We start from the raw sequence: 25,009 nt of genomic DNA, 5'->3' as shown, positions 1-25,009 counted from the left end.
GTAATATTGAATAATGAATAGTCAACAAATACTATATAACAGGCACTTGGAATACACCCAGGGACAAGACAAACAAGTGAAAGCAGAGAAGTAATATTTTTTTCAACATTTATATCTTTCAAATATTGTTAACTTCTCCAAATAATACAGTAAAATGATATGGGGGAGGGGATGCTATTTTAGATAAGATGTTGAAGCATTTTTCAACTTATCTCTTCTTAAATTTGGAGAGGGCAGGACAAATTTTCTAAGATGTATTTTCTTCATATTTCAGAAATTAGATAAAGCAATGTTGTACATTCTCTTGAAGCACAGAATTTCAGTTTAACCTTTAAATCCTCAAAAGTAAAATCTGAAGTGTCTTACTACAGTCGTGCTTATCATTAGAAAGCTCTTCTCGTTTCCTTTATGTAAGAGGCATCTGACCTCGCCTATTTTACTCACAGAATTATTTGACTTCTGAACACCCATAAAAGTATACTAGTGTATTTTGTGTATGTGCATATGCTGGGTTCTATTTTTTTTTTTTTAATAGTATCTGTGTGTGTGTGTTCAGTGATGTTGGACTCTCTGCAACCCTATGGACTGTAGCCCGCCAGGCTCCTCTGTCCATGGGATTTTCCGGGCAAGAATATTGGAGTGAGTTGCCATTTCCTCCTCCAGGGGAGCTTCCTGAGTCAGGGATCCAACCCTCCACTCCTGTCTCCTACACTGCAGGCGGATTCTTTACCACTGAGCCATGGAGGAAGCCCAAATAGTACCTTAGTCTAATCCACTTTCAAATCCACCAATTTAATACTATTTTATTTTGAGATACCTGAATACATTTCAGTATTCCTGAAGCTCCCTTTAGAGGTTCATGCTTTTATGGTTAATATCTTCCTGCCAATTTACTTCTTTCCCCATACATTATAAATATTATGAAATATATGAAAGAATATATATGATTATATCTAAGTAATGAAAAATCTGGGTAAAGAATAGGAACGGAAGTCCACAGAAATACAGCTATTTGCAGAGGGGAGAAGATAGCTAATTGGAAGAAAAAGAATTAATTCATACACTGTGTTTCCTCTACGTAAGCATTATACTAAATATCTTTTATATTAGTCATGCTGCTTTGAGACTTTTCCATGTTTCCTCTAGACAACTGCCAATGTTCAAATGGTCTCTGATGAATAAACATGCTGTGACCTGCTTCTAAGGAAACGCGTGTCATGTTCCGGGGTAAAAAATGACTTTTCTACTCTCAAATCAAGACAACTGTGCAACTGTCATTCATTAGCTATAAAACAGACTTTTCCTTACCGAGTCTTTTCTGAATGTTCATAGTCTCTTGAGAGCACTGCCCTGCTCGGATTAACCATAGGGAAAGAAACTGAATTGGGGGAACAGTTGAAGGAAAATGTTACACTTTCCCAAAGGGATTTCCCGCTTCAGAAGTTCAACTAGCGCCCATGTAAAGCCTTCACTGTTTACCAAGACGAAGGTTATTTTCAGCTTCTCCCCACCTCTTGCAGAACTACCTGTTCTCATTACTGTTTACCCAAACGCTTAGCAAGGTGATTATTAGCATATCTGGCAGGAAGACGTGCTCCACTGAATATTAACTCACCATGTGACAGCCCCTTCCATTCCAATCTCTCCTAAACATGTGAGGGTACAAAGAAATGCACCGTGTTTGCGGTCTGACTCTGCGCTAGGCTTTGGCACTGGCAATTGGCCACAGGCACACACACCCCCAGTCAGAGGCGCGCACCCGGCCGGGTCCCGGAACTGTCATTGCGGGCTGACAGCTGGCACACCTTCCTGTCGCCCTCCACCCGCCCGCGGAAAGCCTCCTCCTTACAGTCACCTTGACACGGCTCACCTGCTGAGCCTCAGCCCTCGGCCAAGGAAACTTTTTTCCCTTTCTCAGCAGCTCACTTACAGGTACCGTCCGCCGGTCTCCCAGAGCCCCAACAAGGAGCCCTTTGTTACCATTTTTGCTCCCGGAGTCCTTACCCAATTCTTGGCATTCAGCTGCCCTTTAGCAACTCAGAGCAGCCCGGTAGGAAAGCAATCAAAACCCACCGAGCCCCCACCCCGGGGCGGCCTCCAAGGAGGCCGGGAGGAAGCAGCCCCGTCGGCCGCGTATCCCGCGGCTGGTGAATTCGGCCGCCGACGGGGCGGCGAGCTGCCAGCCAGGTGACGGGTGAAGGCCCGGCAGCTCTCGACCTCCCGGGTGAGGGGCGGCGCGGCGCTCGAAGCTTACCCTGCGGGTGCGGCCGGCGGGAGCGCCGCCGGAGCGTCCTGCACGCGCGGGGCTCGGCCGTCCATCGCCTTGCGGGGCGCTGCGCGGGCTCTGGCTCCGAGGCAGCGCGTCACTGCTGGAGTGGGAGAGGCCGGCGGGTCAGGGCGGGACGCTCGTTTACCCGAGGCCCGAGCGGGGCTGGCCGCACGTCAAGAGCCCGCCCGAGCCGCCCCCAGCCCGGGACCCGCCCGTCCGCCTCCAGGGTGCGCTTCCACCTGCGGGCCCGGCTCCCCGTCCGCGGGCAGCGCCGCCGCCGGGTCTAGCGGCCGCCCGGAGCGGCGGCGGCAGGAGGCGGCGCTGCAGCCCCCGCCCCGCGAGGTGACTGGGTAGCCATTTGGCGCCTCTCGGGGAGGGAGCGGAGCTGCCCAGGCTGGAAGGAGGAGGAGCGGGGCGAGGCGCACAGGCACAGCCGCCACGCCGGCAGCGCGATCCCGGGCTCCGCCGGCCGAGTTCGCACAAACAAAACGCCCTGGGAAAACTTTGCTCGAAGAAAAGTTGGGAGGGCGCCTTTGTTTTTTTCCCACCCAGGGTTCCTACTTTCTTTTCAAAAGGGGACAGTGGCTCCCTGTTCTCTCCCGCGGCTTCCTCTCCCACTCTTCCCTCCCCCGGCCGGCGCGCTCGCGTTCGGCTCCCAGCCGGGACTGGGAGGAAGGAGAGAGCGGCAAGCCTCTCCCAGGCTCTGCCCCGGGCGGGCCGGGCCAGACAGCGCCTCCTCTGCCCATGGGCGGGTGCCGGGCGCTCCGGATCCTCTCCCCGGGCCGGCTTACTCACCCTGCCCCATCTCCCTCCCTGGAGCCCGGGAGCTCGCCGCCGCCTCCGCCTGATGGCCGCCCAGAAGTGGCGATGGGGCTCGGCGGCATCAAAGCGAGACAAGCAGCGAGCCGGAGAGAGGAACCGGGCGGGGGTGGGAGAGTACTGAGTGGTAATTTCCTTCCCCCGGGGCTTCGGGGTCCAGCTGGGGAAGCCGAACCGAAAGGAGGCTCCCGCGCGGCGTGTTCTCACTCCCACCGCTAGGGCATCGCTTCGGGAAGCCCAGCCGGACAGGTGGGGAGGAAGGGAACGTACCCCCTTGCGGGGACCGGAGCCGAGGCCCTGGGGGCTGCGGAAGTACCGGGAGAAACCCGCAGGATGGGGCCTGCAGCTTGCCCTGCCTGCAGTCTGACCTCCGTCCGGGGTGCTTTCTTTTTTTTTCCCCCAACTTGACCTCTGAGGTTGCTATCCTGTTAAAAGCATACCTGTGACACTGTGATCTTTCTAATTGGTGGCGGGTTTAAGCTTGTCCTGTCTTCAGAGGCATTTTTTTCCTTCTTTTTATTTTTAAGCTTTTAACAACTGTGACATGAGGACCAGACAATATTATGTCTAATAACGATCTATAAAGTAAGAATCGAATGACAGGTTTTATTCACCTCTTGAAAGTTTTATGGGAAGAAAGGACTCCCATAGGCACAACCGTGTACTTGTGTATACGTTTTAGTTCCCACGTGCATGCTCTTTACGGGATTCTTTACACCTGACAAACAAGTATTTGCAAATCCTGTGTGCTATTATGCGTGCCTGCCAGGTTTTGTAAAGTGCAAGCCAATTCTGATGGGCCCGAAAGTTTGCATTCCGAAAAATAATGTGAATTAATTAAGAAAGTAACTTTACAGTTTAAAGTATTTCCATCAACTGTAGTAGAGAGGTTAGGTGAAAGAAGGTCGTAAATGAGGCCTGTACTGTGGCATCAGCATCGTGTAGTACATCTGTGTTAGCCATTTCACCCTACTGATACAATAACATTTGGAAGGTGGTAAAAATTAGGTTGATACTTAGAACCATTGCTTGACTAAATGTTCTCTCAGTTATATACCATTGTAGCTGGAACTACAGTGATTGATACAAAGATTCCTGAAACTAAGTAACACGCTAAATCTAGTAGTATGCCTTTTGTCTCTACGGAGAGGGATTAATTTAATATTTATTCACTCCTGTGCATGATATATGCCTTTCAGTGTATCTCTGAATATAAAAAAGGGAAAAAAAGTAGCTTATGTGGATTACAATATCAGAACCATACCAGAAAAATTTGCTTTTCAATATTTTCTTGGATATTAATATTAATCAAATCACTCCATTTAAATCCATCTGAATTTTAGTCTTTAAATGACACAGGTTAAACAGTTTCATGAATCAGATAAGTAACTTTCAATCGCTAGATGAAGAATAAACTTTAGTTAATTTCAACCTTAATTTATGACATGCTAGCAAACTCCATTAGACTAATCTGAACCATAAAACGTTACCATAACATTTCATGACTGCTGAAGGCATTTTGAGTGCTTACCAATTTTCCCTGTCCTCTTTCTGGGTTTAGGTGTAGGGGAGGATTATATTCTCCACCCCACTGAAGTTAGGTATGGTGATGTAACTTTTAAGTAAATGTGAGCAGACATGTAATGTTTCATTTCCTGGTAGACTCATTGACAGGCCAGTGCTTGGTTCTCTAGGTTCCCTTCCCTTGCGGCTGCAATCACGGAAGGTTATAGTCAGATGGAAGTGGCACAGGACCGAAGGACCCTGGGATGCCCTATTATTACCCTGAGCACAGCTGCCCTGGATACCCCAGGACCTACAACAGAATCTGCATAAAGCAAGAAACAAACTTGTTTTGGCTTAAGCTTCTAAAATATTGGAGTGATTTGTTGTCCAGCATGACTTAGTCTACCTTAGATATAGTTGACCACTTTCAGAATCCCTAATAGGCTAGACTTGGTGTTCTCATATGGTAGGCACTAAACTGTTCCCCCTGTAGTCTGTGGGTTACATAGTTCATTAGCAAAATAGTAAACAAAGTTGCTAAAAGTCTTTATATATAATAGTGGGAAATTATCCTACTCCCCTCATCCTTTCCTCTCATTGTGATGAACTACTGCAAAATTGTCCAGGTTTCCAAGATTCTGCTCAATTTCTATTTGGAAATCTCCTTTGACCTCCTGATCCAGTCATGGTTAATGCATGTGCTTAGGTGTTATATCCTCTGGAAGACTTTCTGGACTACACATAAAGAACTGGCCCCTCCCTTTCTTAGCCCCCTTTAGATTCTAGGAGGTGGGGCCGGGCCCCATGACACTTTGTTTCAGTTATTCCTTTACACAAGAACACAATTGGAGTGTTTAGGGGGGCACTTCCTATTCTGTGTCCTGAAAGAACAGCCCAGAACATAGGAAGTTCTCTGCATATATTTGTGGAATGAATTAAGGAGTAAAGTGAAAGTCATTCAGTCATGTATGACTCTCTGCAACCCCGTGGACTATACAGATAGCAAATCATTATTTTGTTACCTGATATATCTGCAGGTCTTGCACAAAAAAGATCTTTCAAGCAGCAGGATTGATGCTTTATATTGGGAAATAGTATATCAGTAAAGGTCACTGTGACAGTATGACTTATTCAAGTACAGTGCTATTACAAGCCGTCATTTTACACATTCCAGAATAAGTGGCAGGTATTTTTTATTTGTGTTTGTTTCTCAAAGAAACCTTATTTGAAATACTTCATTATTTACTATTGCTTTTTAGAAATGAAAGGAATGGAACTCTTTCCATGGAATTCCCCAGGCCAGAATACTGGAGTGCGTAGCCGTTCCCTTCACCAGGGGATCTTCCCAACCTTGGGATAGAACCCAGGTCTCCCGCATTGCCGGCAGATTCTTTACCAGCTGAGCCACAAGGGAAGCCCAAGAATACTGGAGTGGGTAGCCTATCCCTCTCCAGTGGATCTTCCCAACCCAGGAATCCAACCCGGGTCTCCTGCATTGCAGGCGGATTCTTTACCAGCTGCACTCCCAGGAAAGCCCTATTAAGGAGTAAGGGAATCCTTAAAAACTCCACTTCTAGGTTACTTGTAAGACGTGAGTGGGACCTCAGGTCAGGGAAGGTCTTTCCAATTCAAAGGGTCTAGTGGACTATTTAAAAAGGAACAGATAAAAGTTGAGTTTGTTCTATTAGAGATTTATTCTCTGCATGGAGTTAGTTTCAAAATCACTAGCTAGAGAGAAAGTCTATTTAGCTACATATCTCTCTGAATGATAATCTAGGCCTCAGATTTCTGCTGGAGAATATAAAAGGGAAAGAGGTTTACATACTAAGCTACTGGAAAAATCATAGCTTTGACTAGATAGACCTTTGTTGGCAAGGTAATGTCTCTTGCTTTTTAATATGCTGTCTAAGTTGGTCATAGCTTTCCTTCCAAGGAGCCAGAGTCTTTTAATTTCATGGCTGCAGTCACCATCTGCCATGATTTTGGAGCCCAAGAACACAAAGCCTGTCACTGTTTCCACTGTTTCCTCATCTATTTGCCACGAAGTGATGGAACTGGATGGCATGATCTTAGTTTTCTGAATATTGAGTTTTCAGCCAATATTTTTACTCTCCTCTTTCTCTTTCATCAAGAGGCTCCTTAGTTCTTCTTCACTTTCTGCCATAAGGGTGGTGTCATCTACTTAACTGAGGTTATTGGTATTTCTCCCAGTAATCTTTGATTCCAGCTTGTGCTCCATCCAGCCCAACATTTCTCATGATGTACTCTTACTTCAGACTTTATATTTCTAGAAGCTATTTAATCTCAAGCAAGCAAATGTTTTATTTAGATACTTATGTATGAGTTTATTGATGACATCAGGGAGTTAAAAATTGGGATTGCGGCTATCTTCTGAGATATATTTGTTGTTTAGTTGCTAAGTTGTGTCCAACTCTTTTGCGACCCCAGGGACGGTAGCCTGCCAGGCTGTTCTATCCATGGGATTCCCCAGACAAGAATACTGGAATGAGTTGCCATTTCGTTCTCTAGGCAATCTTCCCAAACCAGGGATCGAACCCAAGTCTCCTGCACTGGCAGGCGGATTCATTACCACTGAGCCACCATAGGAAGCCATAATAGTTTATTATTGTTTCGTCTTCATATAGTGTTTTATGTCTTTATAATTCACAGAGTTCTCCTAAATGAGTTAAAACACAGAAAGTATTGTTAGCATTCAGTGTTCCCTATATAAAGACTCCATAAGAGAGCTTTATCTCAAAGTACCAAAAATCTTTCTTTTTCTTTGCTGCCAGGTCTCCTGGGCCAGGTGTTTTCCTTTAGTCACTACTGCCTCTCTCTCTATCATTGGCATATCTGCTTTTCTGTCTCCTCTTATTCTTCAACAGTTGTTTCACAGGTGAAAAGAAATCAATTCACTAGATATATATTTGTTGAAATGTTAGTTTCTTTAATATAGAAATTGCTATTTTTTCTTTTCTTTTCTTTTTAGATTGGAGGATAATTGCTTTACAGTGTTGTGTTGGTTTCTACCATACAACTTTGCAAATCAGTCAAAACTATACATATACCCTCCCTCTTAAGCCTCTCTTCCACCCACCCCACCCCCATCCTGCCCCTCTAGATCATCACAGAGCACCAGTCCGGGCTCTCTGTATTACATAGCAGCTTCCACCAGCTTTCTATTTTACACATGGTAGTGTATATATGTCAGGGCTTACTTTCATACTTCATCCCCCACCTTCCCCACCATGTCCACAAGTCCGTTCTCTCTGTGTCTCCATTCCTTCCCTGAAAATAGGTTCATCACTACCATTTTTCTAGATTCCATATATATGCTTTAATAGCCCATATTTGTTTTTTTTCTTTCTGACTTACTTCAGTCCGTGTAACAAGCTCTGTGTTGTGTACTAAGTCACTTCAGTGGTGTCTGACTCTTTGCAACCCTACGGACTGTGTGTAGTCCATCAGACTCCTCTGTCCATGGGATTCTCCAGGCAAGAATACTGGAGTGGGTTGCCATGACCTTCTCCAGGGGATCTTCCCAAACCAGGGATCGAACCCACATCTTTTACATCTCCTGTATTGACAGGCGGGTTCTTTACCAGCGCTACCTGGGAAGCCCAAAACAGGCTTATTTTCATCCAATTCACTACAGCTGACTAAAATTCTTTCCTTTATATGGCTGAGTAATATTCCATTATATAAATGTATCACAAATTATTTATTCATTCATCTGTCAATGAACATCTAGGTTTCTTTTATGTCCTGGCTATTATAAATAGTGTTGCAATGGGACCATTAGGGTGCAAGTGTTTTTTTTGAATTGTGGTCTCCTCAGGGTATATGCCCAGTGGTGGGATTGCTGGGTCATATGGTAGTTTTATTCCTAGTTTTCTTGAGGAATCTCCATACTATTCTCTATAGAGGTTGCATCAATTTACATTCCCAGCAACAGTGCAAGAGGGTTCACTTTTATCCACATCCTCTCAAACATTTTTTTTTGTAGATTTTTTGATGGTGGCCATTGACCACCCGACCTGCCTCCTGAGATCTGTATGCAGGTCAAGAAGCAACAGTTAGAACTGGACATGCAACATCAGACTGGTTCCAAATCTGGAAAGGAGTACGTCAAGGCTGTATGTGGTCACCCTGCTTATTTAACTTATATGCAGAGTACACCATGAGAAATGCTGGGCTGGATGAAGCACAAGCTGGAATCAAGATTGCCGGGAGAAATATCAATAACCTCAGATAGGCAGATGACACCACCCTTATGGCAGAAAGTGAAGAAGAACTAAAGAGCCTCTTGATGAAAGTGAAAGAGGAGAGTGAAAAAGTTGGCTTAGAGCTCAACATTCAGAAAACTAAGATCATGGCATCCAGTTCTATCACTTCATGGCAAATAGATGAAGAAACAGTGGAAACAGTGACAGGCTTTGTTTTCTTAGGCTGCAAAATCACTGCAGATGGTGATTGCAGCCATGAAATTAAATGACGCTTACTCCTTGGAAGAAAAGCTATGACCAACCTAGACAGCATAATAAAAAGCAGAGACATTACTTTGCTGACAAAGGTCCATTTTGTCAAGGCTATGGTTTTTCCAGTAGACATGTATGGATGTGAGAGTTGGACTATAAAGAAAGCTGAGCACTGAAGAATTGATACTTTTGAACAGTGATATTGTAGAAGACTCTTGAGAGTCCTTTGGACTGCAAAGAGATCAAACCAGTCAATCCTAAAGGAAATCAGTCCTGAATATTCATTGGAAGGACTGATGCTGAAGCTGAAACTCCAATACTTTGGCCACCCGATTCAAAGAACTGACTCATTTGAAAAGACCCAGATGCTGGGAAAGATTGAAAGTGGGATGAGAAGGGGATGACAGAGTATGAGATGGTTGGATGGCATCACTGATTCGATGGACATGAGTTTGAGCAAGCTCCGGAAGTTGGTGATGGACAGGCAAGCCTGGCATGCTGCAGTCTATGGGGTCTGAAAGAGTCAGACATGACTGAGCGACTGAACTAAACTGAATAATAAGTCATGTTGGGCATCTTTTCATGTGCTTATTGTCCATCCGTATGTCTTCTTTGGAGAAGGGTCTGTTTAGGTCTTCTGTTCACTTTTTGATTAGGTTGTTTGTTTTTCTGATACTGAACTGTTTATATATTTTGGAGATCAATCCTTTGTCAGTTGTTTTGTTTGCAATTAATTTCTCCTGAGATTTTTTTTTCCATCTTGTTTTTAGTTTCCTTTGCTGTGCAAAAACTTTTAAGTTTAGTTAGATCCTATTTGTTTATTTTTGTTTTTATTTTCATTACTCTGTGTTGGGTCAAAGAGGGTAATGCTGTGATTTATGTCAAAGAGTGTTCTGCCTATGTTTTCCCCTAAGCATTTTATAGTTTCTGGCCTTACATTTAAATTTTTAATCCATTTTGAGTTTATCTTTGTATATGGTGTTAAGAAGTGTTCTAATTTCATTCTTTTACACGTAGCTGTCCAGTTTTCCTAGCACCACTTATTAATGAGGCTGTCTTTTCTCCATTATATAGTCTTGCCTTCTTTGTCAAAGATAAGCTGCCCACAGATGTGTGGGCTTGTGTCTGGGCTTTCTATCTTATTCCGTTGGTCTATATTTCTGCTTTTGTGCTGGTACCATACAGTCTTGATGACTGTAGATTTGTAGTATAACCTGAAATCAGGAAGGTTGATTCCTCCAGCTTCAATTTTCTTTCTTAAGATTGCTTTGGCTTTTGGGGATCTTTTGCGTTTCCATACAAATTGTAAAATTTTTTGTTCTTGTTCTGTGAAAAATACCATTGGTAATGAAAATATGGAATGCTTCACAAATTTGCATGCCATTCTTGTGCAGGGGCCATGCTAATCTTCTCTCTATCCTTCCAATTTTAGTAGAGGTGCTGCTGAAGCAAGCACTAGAAATCATTATTTTATGAAAAATTCTCAATTTTTTTTAATTGGAAAGCTTTTTTCTTTTTGAAGACAAAAGTATACATAGGAAAATATTTTAACAGTTTTTAAATGATTTCATTTTAGTACAATGTTTAATATATGTACTTATAAAACTTACAGGATTCAGTTTGTCCATTGAAATTGCTTCATGAGTGTTTGTCAGTTAAATTTAATTTAAAGCTTTACTGTATAGTTTTTAATAACCATGGTAATCATAGCCATTTTTATATGTAAAGAATGCTCATGAAATTTATAATGTAAAATAAATGACATGCTCAAATGAAGTGGTAATATAACTATTCATGTTATCAAGTGTTACTGTAATATATGCCTCCTGTTTGTTGCATATCACATCTCTTATAAATGGCACTATATGTCTATATCATCATATACATTTCTAGGCATAGACTTTCTCATTAATATGCATACTTTCTAGGATAAAGATAAGGCCTGGAGAAACAAGCATAGGCATATGGGTGTATAAAATATTTAGTACAATGGACATGCAGGAGGGCCAACTTTTCGGGGCCAACTTTCCATCCAAATTCTAAGCTACAGATTTAGATAGCTCAGCACCAATTTGTCTAAAACCCACTTTCTCCTTCACTTTTTAAGGTGCCCTTTTGTCAAAGTGAATTTCTGTTCTTTATTATGTAATCTGTTACTGGTTGGCAGTAAATTTTCTTACTCATTGGAAGAGAATATTCCCTTTTAGGTCATTAAAGTATCAGTACTGTTAAAAAATACCCTTGTGATTTAAAATTTAAACGTCATTCAAATAATGGTTATTTCCTCTCTTTTAACAAAAGGCTAAGGATGAAAAATCCATTCAAATAGTATCTATTTGATATAATACAATTAAAATCTTGGTGTTTAGCATTTTAATATTGCCTATTAAGTTGCAACTATAACTGGGAACTATACATCTCCTTTTACAAATCTTAAAGAGCTTGGTAAACTCTTAACTGCTTGTCCGGTTTTCATGTATCAAAATGTACAGCTTTGAGCCAGGCAGCCACTGACTCTGGCTTTCCAGGCCTAAAAATCAAACAAGTCTCAGCACATTTCCTTCTGGCAGGGCTTGCCACCCCCTTCTCTGCCTTTTCTCTTGGGAGGCTGAGTGAGCATGTGTGATTAACTAACTGCCACAGTGGCTGAGGCTCTGGAGCCAGGCACATCTGCGTTCACGTCCCTGGCCTGGCTATTTGTTATCAGGGTGATATTAGGAGAGTTACTGCTCCTGGTAGAGAAAAACCACCAGTGAAGATAAAATCAGTGTCCAGGGAAGGTAATGGAGATCTATTTCTTAAATAATGTTACAAATGGGGGTCACCCGTGTCTTGGTTAAGGCTCCGTTTATGAAGCAAAAGTCTTCCTGCTCCAAGCTGAGACTTCTGGCTTTTTGTGCTTTTAATGATCTTAATCAAGTGACTCAACTAGGGAATTTTCAATTTCCTTATCTCTATAATGAGTCTATAAATATTCCATGATCTCTAAGTTCTTTTTATCTCTGTCTGTGTTGAGCAATCAAGCTCACTGTCAAGAACTATTGAATTTTTATAGGTGGATGATTAATAAAAAGACTTTGCACTATAACACCATGCAAAATACTTTTGTTTACTGAGACTGGGTCAAGCTTTTCAAGAATTGGCAGAGACAGACACTGCTATCCCCACTTAACAGTTCTGGAAACTGCAGCAAGTAACTTGCCCGAAACTGCAGTACGAGTGAAATGGCACAACTAGGAACAAAAATTACTTCTTCTGGCTTCTATTTTTTAATTTTTTATTGACACTGCAGCTACTTTGCTGCAAGGATAGCACTTTTAAAAAGCAAATTAATGTTATTAGGTAAATAGCGTGTTGAACATCTTTTCCCATCTCTGAACTCTAGGTCAGCACTGAAGGTATAGTATTATCAGACATCGCAAGACAAGTAGGTAGAAGATAAGACTACTTGAATAAAGTGGTTTCCTTATTTGGTATGTTTTTATATGATGACATAGTTACAGGAGCTATTATGTAGATTATATTTAAGATTTTGTGTTTAAATAAAGTGATGACTTTGCTCAGAAAGGAACAAATATTCTCCTATAGAGATCTGGGAATGTTTTAAATAAACACAGTTATTTTGGGGATAAAAACATAAAAATGGGATTAAGATGTTCTTTCTGAGGATGCTAACGAAGATTATTACAATCGTATCAATTTTAACCTCTTAATTCCCTGATACATAGGAACTATTTATGATAATCAGTGACCTTTTATTTGGAATATCACTAAAACCTAGTTTTACACCTGGCAAATGTAAAGCTACTTTTCTCTCTATATATTTTGATTTGGATTCAGTGCTACCTCATAGCTCCAGGCATGATTCTTATGCATGTTACAAATTTTGCAATCTGTTAATGCTATAGAACAGGCTGAGCTATTGCTATCATTACTATTTCAATACCCAAGAGCTTCCTTCCAATTCATTCTGAAATATCTCACCTTTTCTCTTTTCCCCAAATGTTAGAGAAGGTTGAGGAATTTAAGAGCAAGTTGGTGAAACACTGTAATGGTAGTTTTGGAATACAATCCTTCCATTCAGACTTTAAAGTCAAGTCAATTCAGTGAAGTTAGTAATTTTATAATTATCATAGATTTATTAGTGGGTGTTTGTAATCCCATATCTCAAGGAAAATTTAGAAAATAATTTTGTAAGTTTGTTCATCAATAAGATGGTGATAAATTAGTATGATACCCTATGTTGCAAGGTTTAGATTATGAATAAATATTTTTTAAAGTCTAACTGTAATAAACAGGGATCATACAATGTTAAATCTGAGGAAGTCTTTGGAGATTGTCTACTCAAACAATTCATTACATTTATTAGAAAACTGAGACATAGGGCAGTCAGATTTCGCCAGATGTCCAGTTGAATTTCAGATGAACAATAGGTAATTTTTGGTGTAAGTATGTCCAATGTAATATTTAATTATACTAAATAATCATTTGTTGTCCATTTAAATTTCCGATTTAACTGGGTGTCCTGTGTTTTATCCAGCAACCTTACCCACAAAGGTATCTTAATTTCTTTCTTTTCTTGTTTTTGGCCATGCCATGCATGCAGAATCTTAGACCCCTAACCAGGCATGGAGCGCTTGCCCCCTACAGTGGATTCCTAACCCCTGGACTGCCAGGGAATTCCATAATTCTTTTCAAAGGGTATACAGTTAACTATACACTAATTAAGGAGTAGAATCTGAACAATTAAAGGTTTACAGAAAACTCTTCCAAAGAATTAATTTCTATAGTAGAATGTTTTTGAAAAGCAAAGTACCAATATGTCATAAACATAATTTTATAAAAATTGAAAATAACCAAATCATTTAAAATGGAAACTTTCTAATCTCTTGACTCTAGTAACCAAATTCTGAATTACTTTATTCTCTTAGAATTTGAAAAGAGCTCACATTTAAAAATCAGAGTTTCTTTCTTTGTTTTTGTTTTTGTTTTTGCTAAAACGAATAGCTCAGTTGGTCCTCACTGTTAACCAGAACTGAATAGCAGCTATTCCTCTAAGCATGTTTCTGAATATGTCTAGTCAATGATTAAAGTAATTTTTAGGTATAGTGAAACCTTAACTATGAAAAACTAAGAATAATTTAGTATCATATAGCTCTAGTCTGATCTAAACTTGATGTTTTAGATGATTGCTTATTTTATCATATATTTTTATTACCATAATCTACCTTTATTCATTTTTGTGGCTAACATATGACAAACCCAACACTTAAATAGCATGATGTACTGGTATACTAAGCAACCTCAATTATAGAGAGACAAACAGGAGTTTTGCATGGGGGTGGGGGGAGGTGGGGGAGCTGTTCCTGGAAACTAAGGCAAGGCTCTTCAGTTACCTTATTGTGCCCTGCAGTTCTTACTTAGGTTTTTCCATTTCTCCTTGAGCAAATGTATCCTTTCGTATAAATCTCCAATTTAATCATCTCACAAGTTTTCAAAATTATCGACATGAAGTTGATAATATTCTACTTGGTTAGCCTTGAAAAAAACTGTAATTAAATTGCATGTTTTCATTTCAAATATGTTTGTTCATGTCTTTTTCATTCTTGTTAATTTTGCTAGAGGTGTGTCATGCTATAAGACAATGATGAACTTTAGCTTTATTGATTTCCACTACATATTTATTTCAAAACTTTTTCTCTAAAATTTTTAAATGCTATTCATTGCTCAGTGAGGTGGTCCCTGGGAAAAGGTAAAACTGGGGTTGGAAGTCAATTTACCAGGCAGTTATAAAGATGACACCTGCCCTGAATGGGGAGTTGGACCAAAGATTTAGATACCCTCCAAATCTAAAACTCTTTGTTTTTGAGAAGTGAATTATTTAGAAATAGTAGTAATTGTAGCTACTCCAAATTATAATTCTCTTTTTTGCAGGGCCAGGAATAGAGACATAGAGAATGAACATATGAACACAGTGGGGGAAGGGTAGGGTGAGATGAATTGGGAGGTTAGGATTGACAAATATACACTACTCTATGTAAAATAAATAGCTAGTGGGAACCTGTTGTATAGCAAAAGGACCTCAGCTAGGTGCTTTGTGATGACCAAGATAGGTGGGGGTAGTGGGTGGGTGGGTGAGTGGGAAGTCTGAGAGGGAGGGGATGTGTGTATACATATAGCTGATCCACTTCATTGTACAGCAGAAATTAACACAACATTGTAAAGCAATTATATTCTAAAAAAAGTGTTCCTTAGAAATATGAAATAATATAAATGGTTAAAAAAAAAAAGAAAACAGATATTCTGGAGAACAAACTAATGGTTATCACTGGGGAGAGGAAAGGGGACAGGGGTAATATAGGGGTAGAGGAGTAAGAGGTACATTATGAGGTATGAAATAAGCTACAAAAAAATAAAAAAAAAAAGCCAAAAGGATATATCATACAATAGCAGGGAAGCCCATTATGTGATACAGGGAATATATATTAATAGAAAACAGCCAATATTTTATACTAACTATAAATACAGTACAATCTTTAAATATTGTGAATTACTATATTGTATACCCGTAACATAACATTGTATAGCACTATACTTCAATAAAAAAACAAAGATCTTAAAATTTTATAAAACAGATTTTATTAAGAATCTAAACTACAACACATGGTACCTTTTGGCAAACTACAACACATGGTACCTTTTGGCAAGTCACAAAGAAAGAAAATATTGTACTAATATAATAATACATTTGATATTTGTTATATCACTTGTGTTATATCCCCACTTACAAGGTGGTAAAGAGCTCTATATATTTTAAAGATGTAATTAATTCTTGCAACATGCTTATGAGGCAAAGAGAAGGCATAATTATTATTATTTTAAAGATGAATAAAATGCACCTCAATTTTATTGTAGGATTACCCCAAGGACACACAAATTAGTGGAGGAGTAGTAACTGAGTCTCCACATTTCAGTAAACACAGTACATCAGCTACCTTAATACAAGGAGCTACTTAAATTACTTAAGGTATATAACATTATTTACAGTTATTTTAACATTATTTTAAGATTATTCTAACTAATAATAATATTAAAATCACTGTAAAAATGATAAAATGAAGTAAAAATGGGTTGGAAGAGCCTTAAAATTTCTCTTTTAAAAATAATTAGTCATGGCAGGATGGCATTAGCCAAAAGTACTATTTTATAAGAAAAGTGCAATGTACAAATAAAATGATTTAAACATTAAAATCTATCTCAAAATCAGCTGGATATTTTGAAATCCCTTAAGAAAGGGTTCCTCTTTTTAGAAAAATTCATCAAAATGCTATTCACTTTTGTCATATAAATAGAGAGCACATAGATAGATGAACAATATTTCCCTATAATGATCTTAACTCAAATCTACTAAAGCTCCTAAATAAGAAATGATAAGTATCTAGTACATTCAGGGGATTTTGGTTACTAAATGTGGATAGACTGGAGAAGTTGTTAAAACAACAGCTGGATGGTGAGAGTCTGATAACTATTTTAATGTAAATTATTATTTAGCATTATATATTTTGTTTAATTTGTACATTTCGTGTTATTTATACATTTAAGAGTTATATATTTACTATTTAGCATTACATACTTAGTATTTACTTATATTTATTTACATTTGCTATTGAGATATTTAATAAAACTATATTAACAAAAATATCCAGACCTAAACAAATTATACAAGCAATATTTGATAAATGCCTACAATAATGATTTTGTTGTTGTTTAGTCACTAAGTCATGTCCAACTCTTTTGCTGCCCATGGACAGCATGGACATGCCCATGGACATGCCCATCAGGCTCCTCTGTCCTTGAAATTTCCCAGGCAAGAATACTGGAGTGGGTTGAGGGTTGCCATTTCCTTCTCCAGAGGGTCTTCCAAACCCAAGAATTGAACCTGTGTCTGCTACATTGGCAGGTGGATTCTTTACCACTGAACCACTAGGGAAGCCCACAATAATAATTTACACCAATAAATAATATCAAGGTTCCCACATAATCTTGACATAATTCCTAAAGGATTTCCTAGAGGAAATCCCCATTTTGACTCTCCAAGAGATTAAGATTCCATGCCCAAACTCCCAGTTTAAAGGGCATAGACAATATTTAAATATAAATTTAAAATGTTTAACTTATCATCAGCCTTGATTCATGGACCTAACATTCTAGGTTCTTATGCAATATTGCTCTTTATAGCATCGGACCTTGCTTCCATCACCAGTCACAACCACAACTGGGCATTGTTTTCACTTTGGCTCTACCGCTTCATTTTTTCTGGAGTTATTTCTCCACTCTTCTACAGTAGCATATTGGGCACCTACTGACCTCGGGAGTTCATCTTTCAGTGTCATATCATTTTGCCTTTTCACATTGTTCATGGGGTTCTCAAGGCAAGAATACTGAAGTGGTTTGCCATTCCCTTCTCCAGTGGACCACGCTTTGTCAGAACTCTCCACCATGACAGTCTGTCTTGGATGGCCCTACACAGCATGGCTCATAGTTTCATTGAGTTAGACAAGGCTGTGATCCATGTGATCAGTTTGATTAGTTTTCTGTGATTGTGGTTTTCATTCTGTCCACTCTCTGATGAATAAGGATAAGAGGCTTATGGAAACTTCCTGATCGGAGAGACTGACTGTGGGGGAAACTGGGTCTTGTTCTGATGGGTCGGGCCATGCTTAGTAAATCTTTAATCCAATTTTCTGTTGATGGGCAGGGCTCTATTCCCTCCTTCTTCTTTGACCTGAGACCAAACTATGGTGCAGGTGATGAGGATAATGGTGACCTCTTTCAAAAGGTCCCATGCACCCTCTGCTGCACTCAATGCCCCCAACTCTGCACAGGCCAATGCCGACCTACGCCTCTGCTGGAGAGTCCTGACACTCACAGGCAAGTTTGGGCCAGTCTCTTGTGGGGTCACTGCTCCTTTCTCCTGGGTCTTGGTTCTCACAAGGTTTTGTTTGTGCCCTCCAAGTCTGCAAATTAGAAGTGGTCAAAAAGGAGATGGCAAGAGTGAACATCGACATATTAGGAATCAGTAAACTAAAATGGACTGAAATGGGTGAATTTAATTCACATGACCATTATATCTACTACTCTGGGCAAGAATCCCTTAGAAGAAACGGAGTAGCCAACATAATCAACAAGAGTTCAAAATGCAGTACTTGGGTGCAACCTCAAAACTGACAGAATGATCTCTGTTCATTTCCAAGGCAAACCATTCAATATCACAATAATCCAAGTCTATGCCCCAACCAGTAATGCTGAAGAAGCTGAAATTCAACCCTTCTATGAAGACCTACAAGACCTTCAAGAACTAACACCCAAAAAAAGATCTCATTTTCATCACAGGAGGCTAGAATGCAAAAGTAGGATGTCAAGAAATACCTAGAGTGACAGGGAAATTTGGCCTTGGAATACAAAATGAAGCAGGGAAAAGGCTAACAGAGTTTTGCCAAGAGAACACACAGGTCATAGCAAACACCGTCTTCCAACAACACAAGAGAAGACTCTACACATGGACGTTACCAGATGGTCAATACCAAAAGCAGATTGATTATATTCTTTGCAGCCAGAGATGGAGAAACTATACAGTCTGCAAAAACAAGACCGGGAGCTGAATGTGGCTCAGATCATGAACTCCTTATTGCCAAATTCAGACTGAAATTGAAGAAAGTAGGGAAAACCACTAGATCATTCATGTATGGCCTAAATCAAATCCCTTATGATTATACAGTGGAAGTGAGAAATAGATTCAGTGGATTAGATCTGATAGACAGAGTGCCTGAAGAACTATGGATGGAGGTTCATCCTCCATGATCAAGACCATCCCCAAGAAAAAGAAATGAAAAAAGGCAAAATGGTTGTCTGAGGAGGGCTTACAAATAGCTGAGAAAAGAGAAGCTAAACGCAAAGGAGAAAGGGAAAGATATACCCATTTGAATGCAGAGTTCCAAAGAATAGCAAGGAGAGACAAGAAAGCCTTCCTCAGTGATCAGTGCAAAGAAATAGAGGGAAACAATGGAATGGGAAAGACTAGAGATCTCTTCAAGAAAATTAGAGATACCAAGGGAACATTTCATGCAAAGACAGGCTCAATAAAGGACAGAAGTGGTATGGACCTAACAGAAGCAGAAGATATTAAGAAGGGGTGGCAAGAATACACAGAAGAACTATAAAAAAAGATCTTCATGACCCAGATAATAATGATGGTGTGATCACTCACCTAGAGCCAGACATCCTGGAATGTGAAGTCAAGTGGACCTTAGGAAGCATCACTATGAACAAAGCTAGTAGAGGTGATGGAATTCTAGTTGCTATTTCAAATCCTAAAAGATGATACTGTGAAAGTGCTGCCCTCAATATGCCAGCAAATCTGGAAAACTCAGCAGTGGCCACAGGACTGGAAAAGGTCAGTTTTCATTCCAATCCCAAGGAAAGGCAATGCCAAAGAATGCTCAAACTACCACACAATTGCACTCATCTCACATGCCAGCAAAGCAAAGCTCAAAATTCTCCAAAACAGGCTTCAACAGTACATGAACCGTGAACTTCCAGATGTTCAAGCTGGTTTTAGAAAAGGCAGAGGAAACAGAGATCAAATTGTCAACCTCTGTTGGATCATACAAAAAGCAAGAGAGTTCCAGAAAAACATCTACTTCTGCTTTATTGATTATGCCAAAGCCTTTGACTGTGTAGATCATAACAAACTGAAAATTCTTCAAGGGATGGGAATACCAGACCACCTTACCTGTCTCCTGAGAAATCTGTATGCAAGTCAAGAAGCAACCATTAGAACTAGACATGGAGCAATGGGTTGGTTCTAATTGGGAAAGGAGTACGTCAAGGCTGTATATTGTCACCCTATTATTTAACTATTTATGCAGAGTACATATGTGAAATGGCAGGCTGGATGAAGCACAAGCTGGAATCTAGGTTTCTGGGAGAAATATCAATAACCTCAGATATGCAGATGACACCACCCTTAAGTGGCAGAAAGCAAAGGGGAACTAAAGAGCCTCTTGATGAAAGTGAAAGAGGAGAGTGAAAAAGCTGGCTTAAAACTCAACATTCAGAAATCTAAGATCATGGCATCTGATTCCTTCACTTTGTGGCAAATAGATGGAGAAACAATGGAAACAGTAGCAGACTTTATTTTCTGGGGCTCCAAAATCACTGCAGATGATGACTGCAGCCATGAAATTAAAAGACACTTGCTCCTTGGAAGAAAAGCTATGACCAACCTAGACAGCATATTTAAAAAGCAGAGACATTACTTTGCCAAAAAAGGTCCATCTAGTCAAGGCTATGGTTTTTTCCAGTAGTCATGTATGAATGTGAGAGTTGGACTATAAAGAAAGCTGAGCACTGAAGATTTGATGCTTTTGAATTGTGGTATTGGAGAAGATTCTTGAGAGTCCCCCTTGGACTGCAAGGAGATCCAACTAGTCCATCCTAAAGGAAATCAGTCCTGAATATTCATTGGAAGGACTCATGCTGAAGCTGAAACTCCAATACTTTGGCCACCTGATGCAAAGAACTGACTCATTGGAAAAGACCCTGATGCTGGGAAAGATTGAAGGCGGGAGGAGAAGTGGATGACAGAGGATGAGATGGTTGGATGGCATCACTGACTCGATGGACATGAGTTTGAGCAAGTTCCAGGAGTAGGTGATGGCCAGGGAAGCCTGGTGTGCTGCAGTCCATGGGGTCTCAGAGAACTGGATATGACTGAGCTACTGAACTGAAACGTTGTTGAAAGAAAAATATCCAAGAAGCCTCTATTTGCGTTGATTTATTACTCAAATTGTTGATCTTCATTAGAGAGAAGCCTAGTCTTTTAAACTACCATGTAAGGTAGGGTTTTGTTGGACTTTCATTACCAAGATTTCTCTCTAATTTCATCCCCCGGTCTCAATACTGGACCCATACAATTATAGAAAGTTACATCCTTTTATTTTGTAGCTATGTTCGTAGATATCTTCCTGACATAGATATCTTTATAGAAAGCCATGTGGATGCCATCTCTTTGAAATGTAATTTTAATTTTTCTTTTAACTTTTTTTTCATTAAGGAAATGAGTAATATTAATTGTTCTTGTTATAAAATGTAACATTCACTCAAGAAAAAAATGCATAAATGACTACTTGTACAATCATTTTACAGGAGTTTTCCTTCTTTGAGAGAGATTATGAGACCTTTTCTCTATGCTATACTGCAGCACATGAGGTATTTATCTGTTATCTATTTAGAGAAGGAAGTTATACAACTTTTGTTTTACATTTACTGTTGTGTACTTACTTAATAGGATCTTCCCTGTAGCTTAGATGGTAAAGACTCTGCCTGCAATGCAGGAGACCCAGGTTCAATCCCTGGGTTGGGAAGATCCTCTGGAGAAGGGAATAGCAATCCACTCTGGTTTTCTTGCCTGGAGAATCCCATGGACAGAGGAGCCTGGCGGGCCACAGTCTATGGGGTTGCAAAGAGTCAGACATGACTGAGCAACTAACACTACTACTACTTACTTAATAAATAAGTAAATATGTCTAGCTCTAAAAATTGGTTATAAGATTAAGAATAAAATTAAATTAGTGATAAATTCAGGTAGACACTTCTAAGTAAGGTTTAATACCCTGTACTTCTGCCAACTGAAACATTTCTCTCCACCAAAAGATTTTCGCTGTATGCAAGGTTCATGTGAAAATGAATCACACGCATGCCACTACTGATTTGTACCTGCCAATTTATGATTACTGGTATTTAAAATAATTATGCGTAATCATGATTCAGAATACAAAAAGTCACACAAAAGGGAAACAGGACAGTTTTGATATGTATCATACTTACCCAAGACAACCAGTCTTATTTGCCTTCTGGTTATAAAAATGTTTACTCCATAAATGACTCCAATAGAGCCAACAGCTAACCCTTGTATAACTTTAACTGTAGTTTAGGATCACACTCTCCTCCATAACAATTATCCACATTGTTTAGTTATTAACTTACTTCTTGCAGGAATAAAACTGGAGATTCCATTCAGTCAAAACCAGGCAACTAGCTTTTACTATATATACTTACAACATATTTACATAGAGAATATATAGGGCATATAAGCATACTTGAAACTTTTAGATCCCTTATCCTGCTTTAAGCTCATTTTCTAAATTCTATCTTATAATAACAAGAAGAACAAACAGCATCAGAAGGTGACTTACAAATTAGATAACTGTTGTCTCTTAGGACTGGTGACTATGTAACTGTGCTGTTACATATAAAGATGAAAAAATCAACAAACAATGCAGTAAAAACAGTCACTGGAAAATTCTCTTTCAGATTATATGGCTTAAAGTTCCTTGTGTATCTCAGGGTATTTGAATGTTAATTATTGCACATTTATATAAAATGGATATAAAATAAACCTAACAGTGGTAGGGTTAATCGCTCTCTAACAAATTGAATAATCCCTGAATTCTTCTGCCCCTTCTCTGTGATCCCACACCTGGCCCTTGATTAGATAGAAGAATTCATAGTGTAGGACACAAGATATAGATCAATTCTGTACTCCTACAAAGTCACCTCTGCCTATATTTTCCTCTCTTTGGTCTCTATCCATCAGCTTCATTCCAATCTCCTTTAGTGACAGAGTGCCTGGAATTTAGTCTCCATTAGACTAAAAAGGGGCTTCCTTGGTGGCTCTGAGGTTAAAGCATCTGCTTCCAATGCAGGAGACCCAGGTTCGATCCCTGGGTTGGGAAGATCCCCTGGAGAAGGAAATGGTAACCCACTCCAGTACTCTTGCCTGGAGAATCCCATGGACGGAGGAGGCTGGTAGGCTGCAGTCCATGGGGTCGCAAAGAGTCGGACACGACTGAGCGGCTTCACTTTCACTTTTTTCAGACTCAAGAGGGTCCATGCGGTTGTAAAAAGTCAGACACAACTTAACACTGAACAAGTGTATAAAGGATGCTAGAAACTTAAATGCCAGTAACAGCAATACTATATTTGATACAATACACCAATGCATCTTCGTGTTTACTCATCTTCAGGGGCTGATGGTGCAGCAGCTTGCATTTTGAGCAACCGCCTGATATGCCCAGATCCTAAGGTTTCTCCCATTGAGGAGAGAAACACAATACCTAGCATTAAGGCGAAGCCAACAGGTTAAGTGATCCTTGAAGAAAGAGACTGTGACTAAATTGAAATGCCTGCAGAGAGGAAGGACAAGTAGACAATAGCTTCTCCAGTCTAAGGGCCTGAGTGAGAAAAACTGGCAGAGCCGGAAGGAGAAGGTCAGACCTGTGTGTCCTCATCTCCCTTCTTCAAAGGTGGAAAGTACAGAAAAAGGAATGTATTAGAAACACCCAGATAAGTGTAAGGTAATCTGAGAACACAAAAGTGTGTGGCCTACATTCTGAGACCTCTGGTAGGAGTCAACTTGGTTGACTTACAAGTATGGTACAATGGTGAAAAGGGTGGGTGAAGAGGATTAGAGAGGTAAGTAAGATCAACACAGCGCTCCTGCCATTCCCTCTTCTTTGGACCAGGAGCTCTTATAAGTGCCGAGGGGGGCTAATATAGGCTGGCCTTGGGGTCTGGACTGACAGCTGGGGTATGAGGATGCCTCAAATGCAATAAGCATCCTATTGCATCAGAGTGGTAACAAATAGAGTCATTCTGACCCAGTAGGGTCCAGAAGACTGTACATGTATGGGACACTGGCACCATTACCCCTTTCCTCCCCAAGTTCACATAAGCCCCTAAGTGCCCAGAAGCCATGTTGTAGAGATAGAAATCTAAAAATCTGAACATTTAGTTGAAAAAGAGTGAATCATTTAAAAGTGATAACATGGAGCACTTGTATCTTGTAAAAGTGATACAAAGTAACTTCATCACCTCTTGCTATGCCACACAGCCAGGAGCTCACCAGGTAGGCAGGAGCTCACAAGGGTTAGAATGATTCAGCCATCCTTGTATTGAGCACATGGAAGTATTGAATAGAATGTGCTTATTCTTCACAGGGCAGTGAAAGGGATGATTGACCACTGCTTGCTTGTCTGCGGAAGGGGGAAAAAAAAAAAGAGTGAGGAGGTTGGTACCCAAACTTCTGATTCTGTGTAATTGTTTCCATCCTCACCCTCCTTTTTAAACTGTCCTCTTTCAATTTGGCATGGTTTGGCTGGCTATAAAGTGGGAGAGGTTTGGCTGACAAGACAAGGGTGGCTCCCTTTGATGTCTTTGGTTGTAAAGTTTTTTTAGTTAAAAAACACTCTAGCAGCTGCCAGCTTCTTACCAAAAAACCAAACCACAAAACCAAATGCCATTTTTCACAACTGTATGAATCATTCTTTTTTCCTTTTTATTCTAAACTCTGTTTGAAGCTAGTTTTTGTTCTCTTATATTGCTTTTTTTCCCTTTAAAAAAGTGCTACCTCTAAAAACTTGCCTGGGCAAAAGAAGGGAAGGAGAGGTATTACAATTAGTTCTGATCAACCAGCCCCCCAAAATTGGTAAAGAAACAGATGATCTGTACAACACTATAATCCATTAAGACCTAATGATATTTATAGCCCAGGACACCCAACAAATGCAGAATACAAGTGCATGTGGTATATTCACCAGTATAAAGCATTTGCTGAGCTAAGAAACAAACCTCAGTATATGTAAAAGATTTGCAATCATACAGAATGTACTCTAACTGCAATGAAGCCCAATAGAAATTAGTGACAATAAGATATTTAGAGAAAATTAACTACTTGGAAATAAATGCACTTCCAAATAGTTCATGGGTAAAAAATCACTTAGGGAAATTAGAAAACGTTTTGAACTTTATGTTAATGAAAATACATCATATGAATATTTGTTGAATGCTGCTAACATAAGCGCTTACAGGAAATTAA

General features: G+C 40.0%; 1 protein-coding gene and 1 non-coding gene across 2 annotated transcripts in view; both read right to left on the bottom strand.

The window, feature by feature from the left end:
* The window catches only part of COBLL1 (cordon-bleu WH2 repeat protein like 1), a 166,083-nt gene extending 162,881 nt beyond the window's left edge, over window positions 1-3,202 (bottom strand). Inside the window, exons 1-2 of the mRNA XM_043894107.1 lie at window positions 3,065-3,202; window positions 2,255-2,369 (exon numbers count right to left, since the gene is read on the bottom strand). Of these exons, the coding sequence (XP_043750042.1) occupies window positions 2,255-2,369; window positions 3,065-3,074 (125 nt within the window). The 5' untranslated portion in view covers window positions 3,075-3,202. The remainder of the gene's footprint in view (window positions 1-2,254; window positions 2,370-3,064) is intronic.
* Window positions 3,203-10,421: 7,219 nt separating this feature from the next.
* On the bottom strand, window positions 10,422-10,528 carry LOC122688851. Its single transcript, XR_006339594.1, has one exon. It is a non-coding gene; the product is annotated as a U6 spliceosomal RNA (small nuclear RNA).
* Between the last annotated feature and the right edge of the window lie 14,481 nt (window positions 10,529-25,009).

Source organism: Cervus elaphus, chromosome 33 (genome assembly GCF_910594005.1).
Source record: "Cervus elaphus chromosome 33, mCerEla1.1, whole genome shotgun sequence".
In the NCBI taxonomy this organism is placed as follows: Eukaryota; Metazoa; Chordata; class Mammalia; order Artiodactyla; family Cervidae; genus Cervus; species Cervus elaphus.
This window is presented reverse-complemented; position numbering and strand designations above follow the sequence as displayed.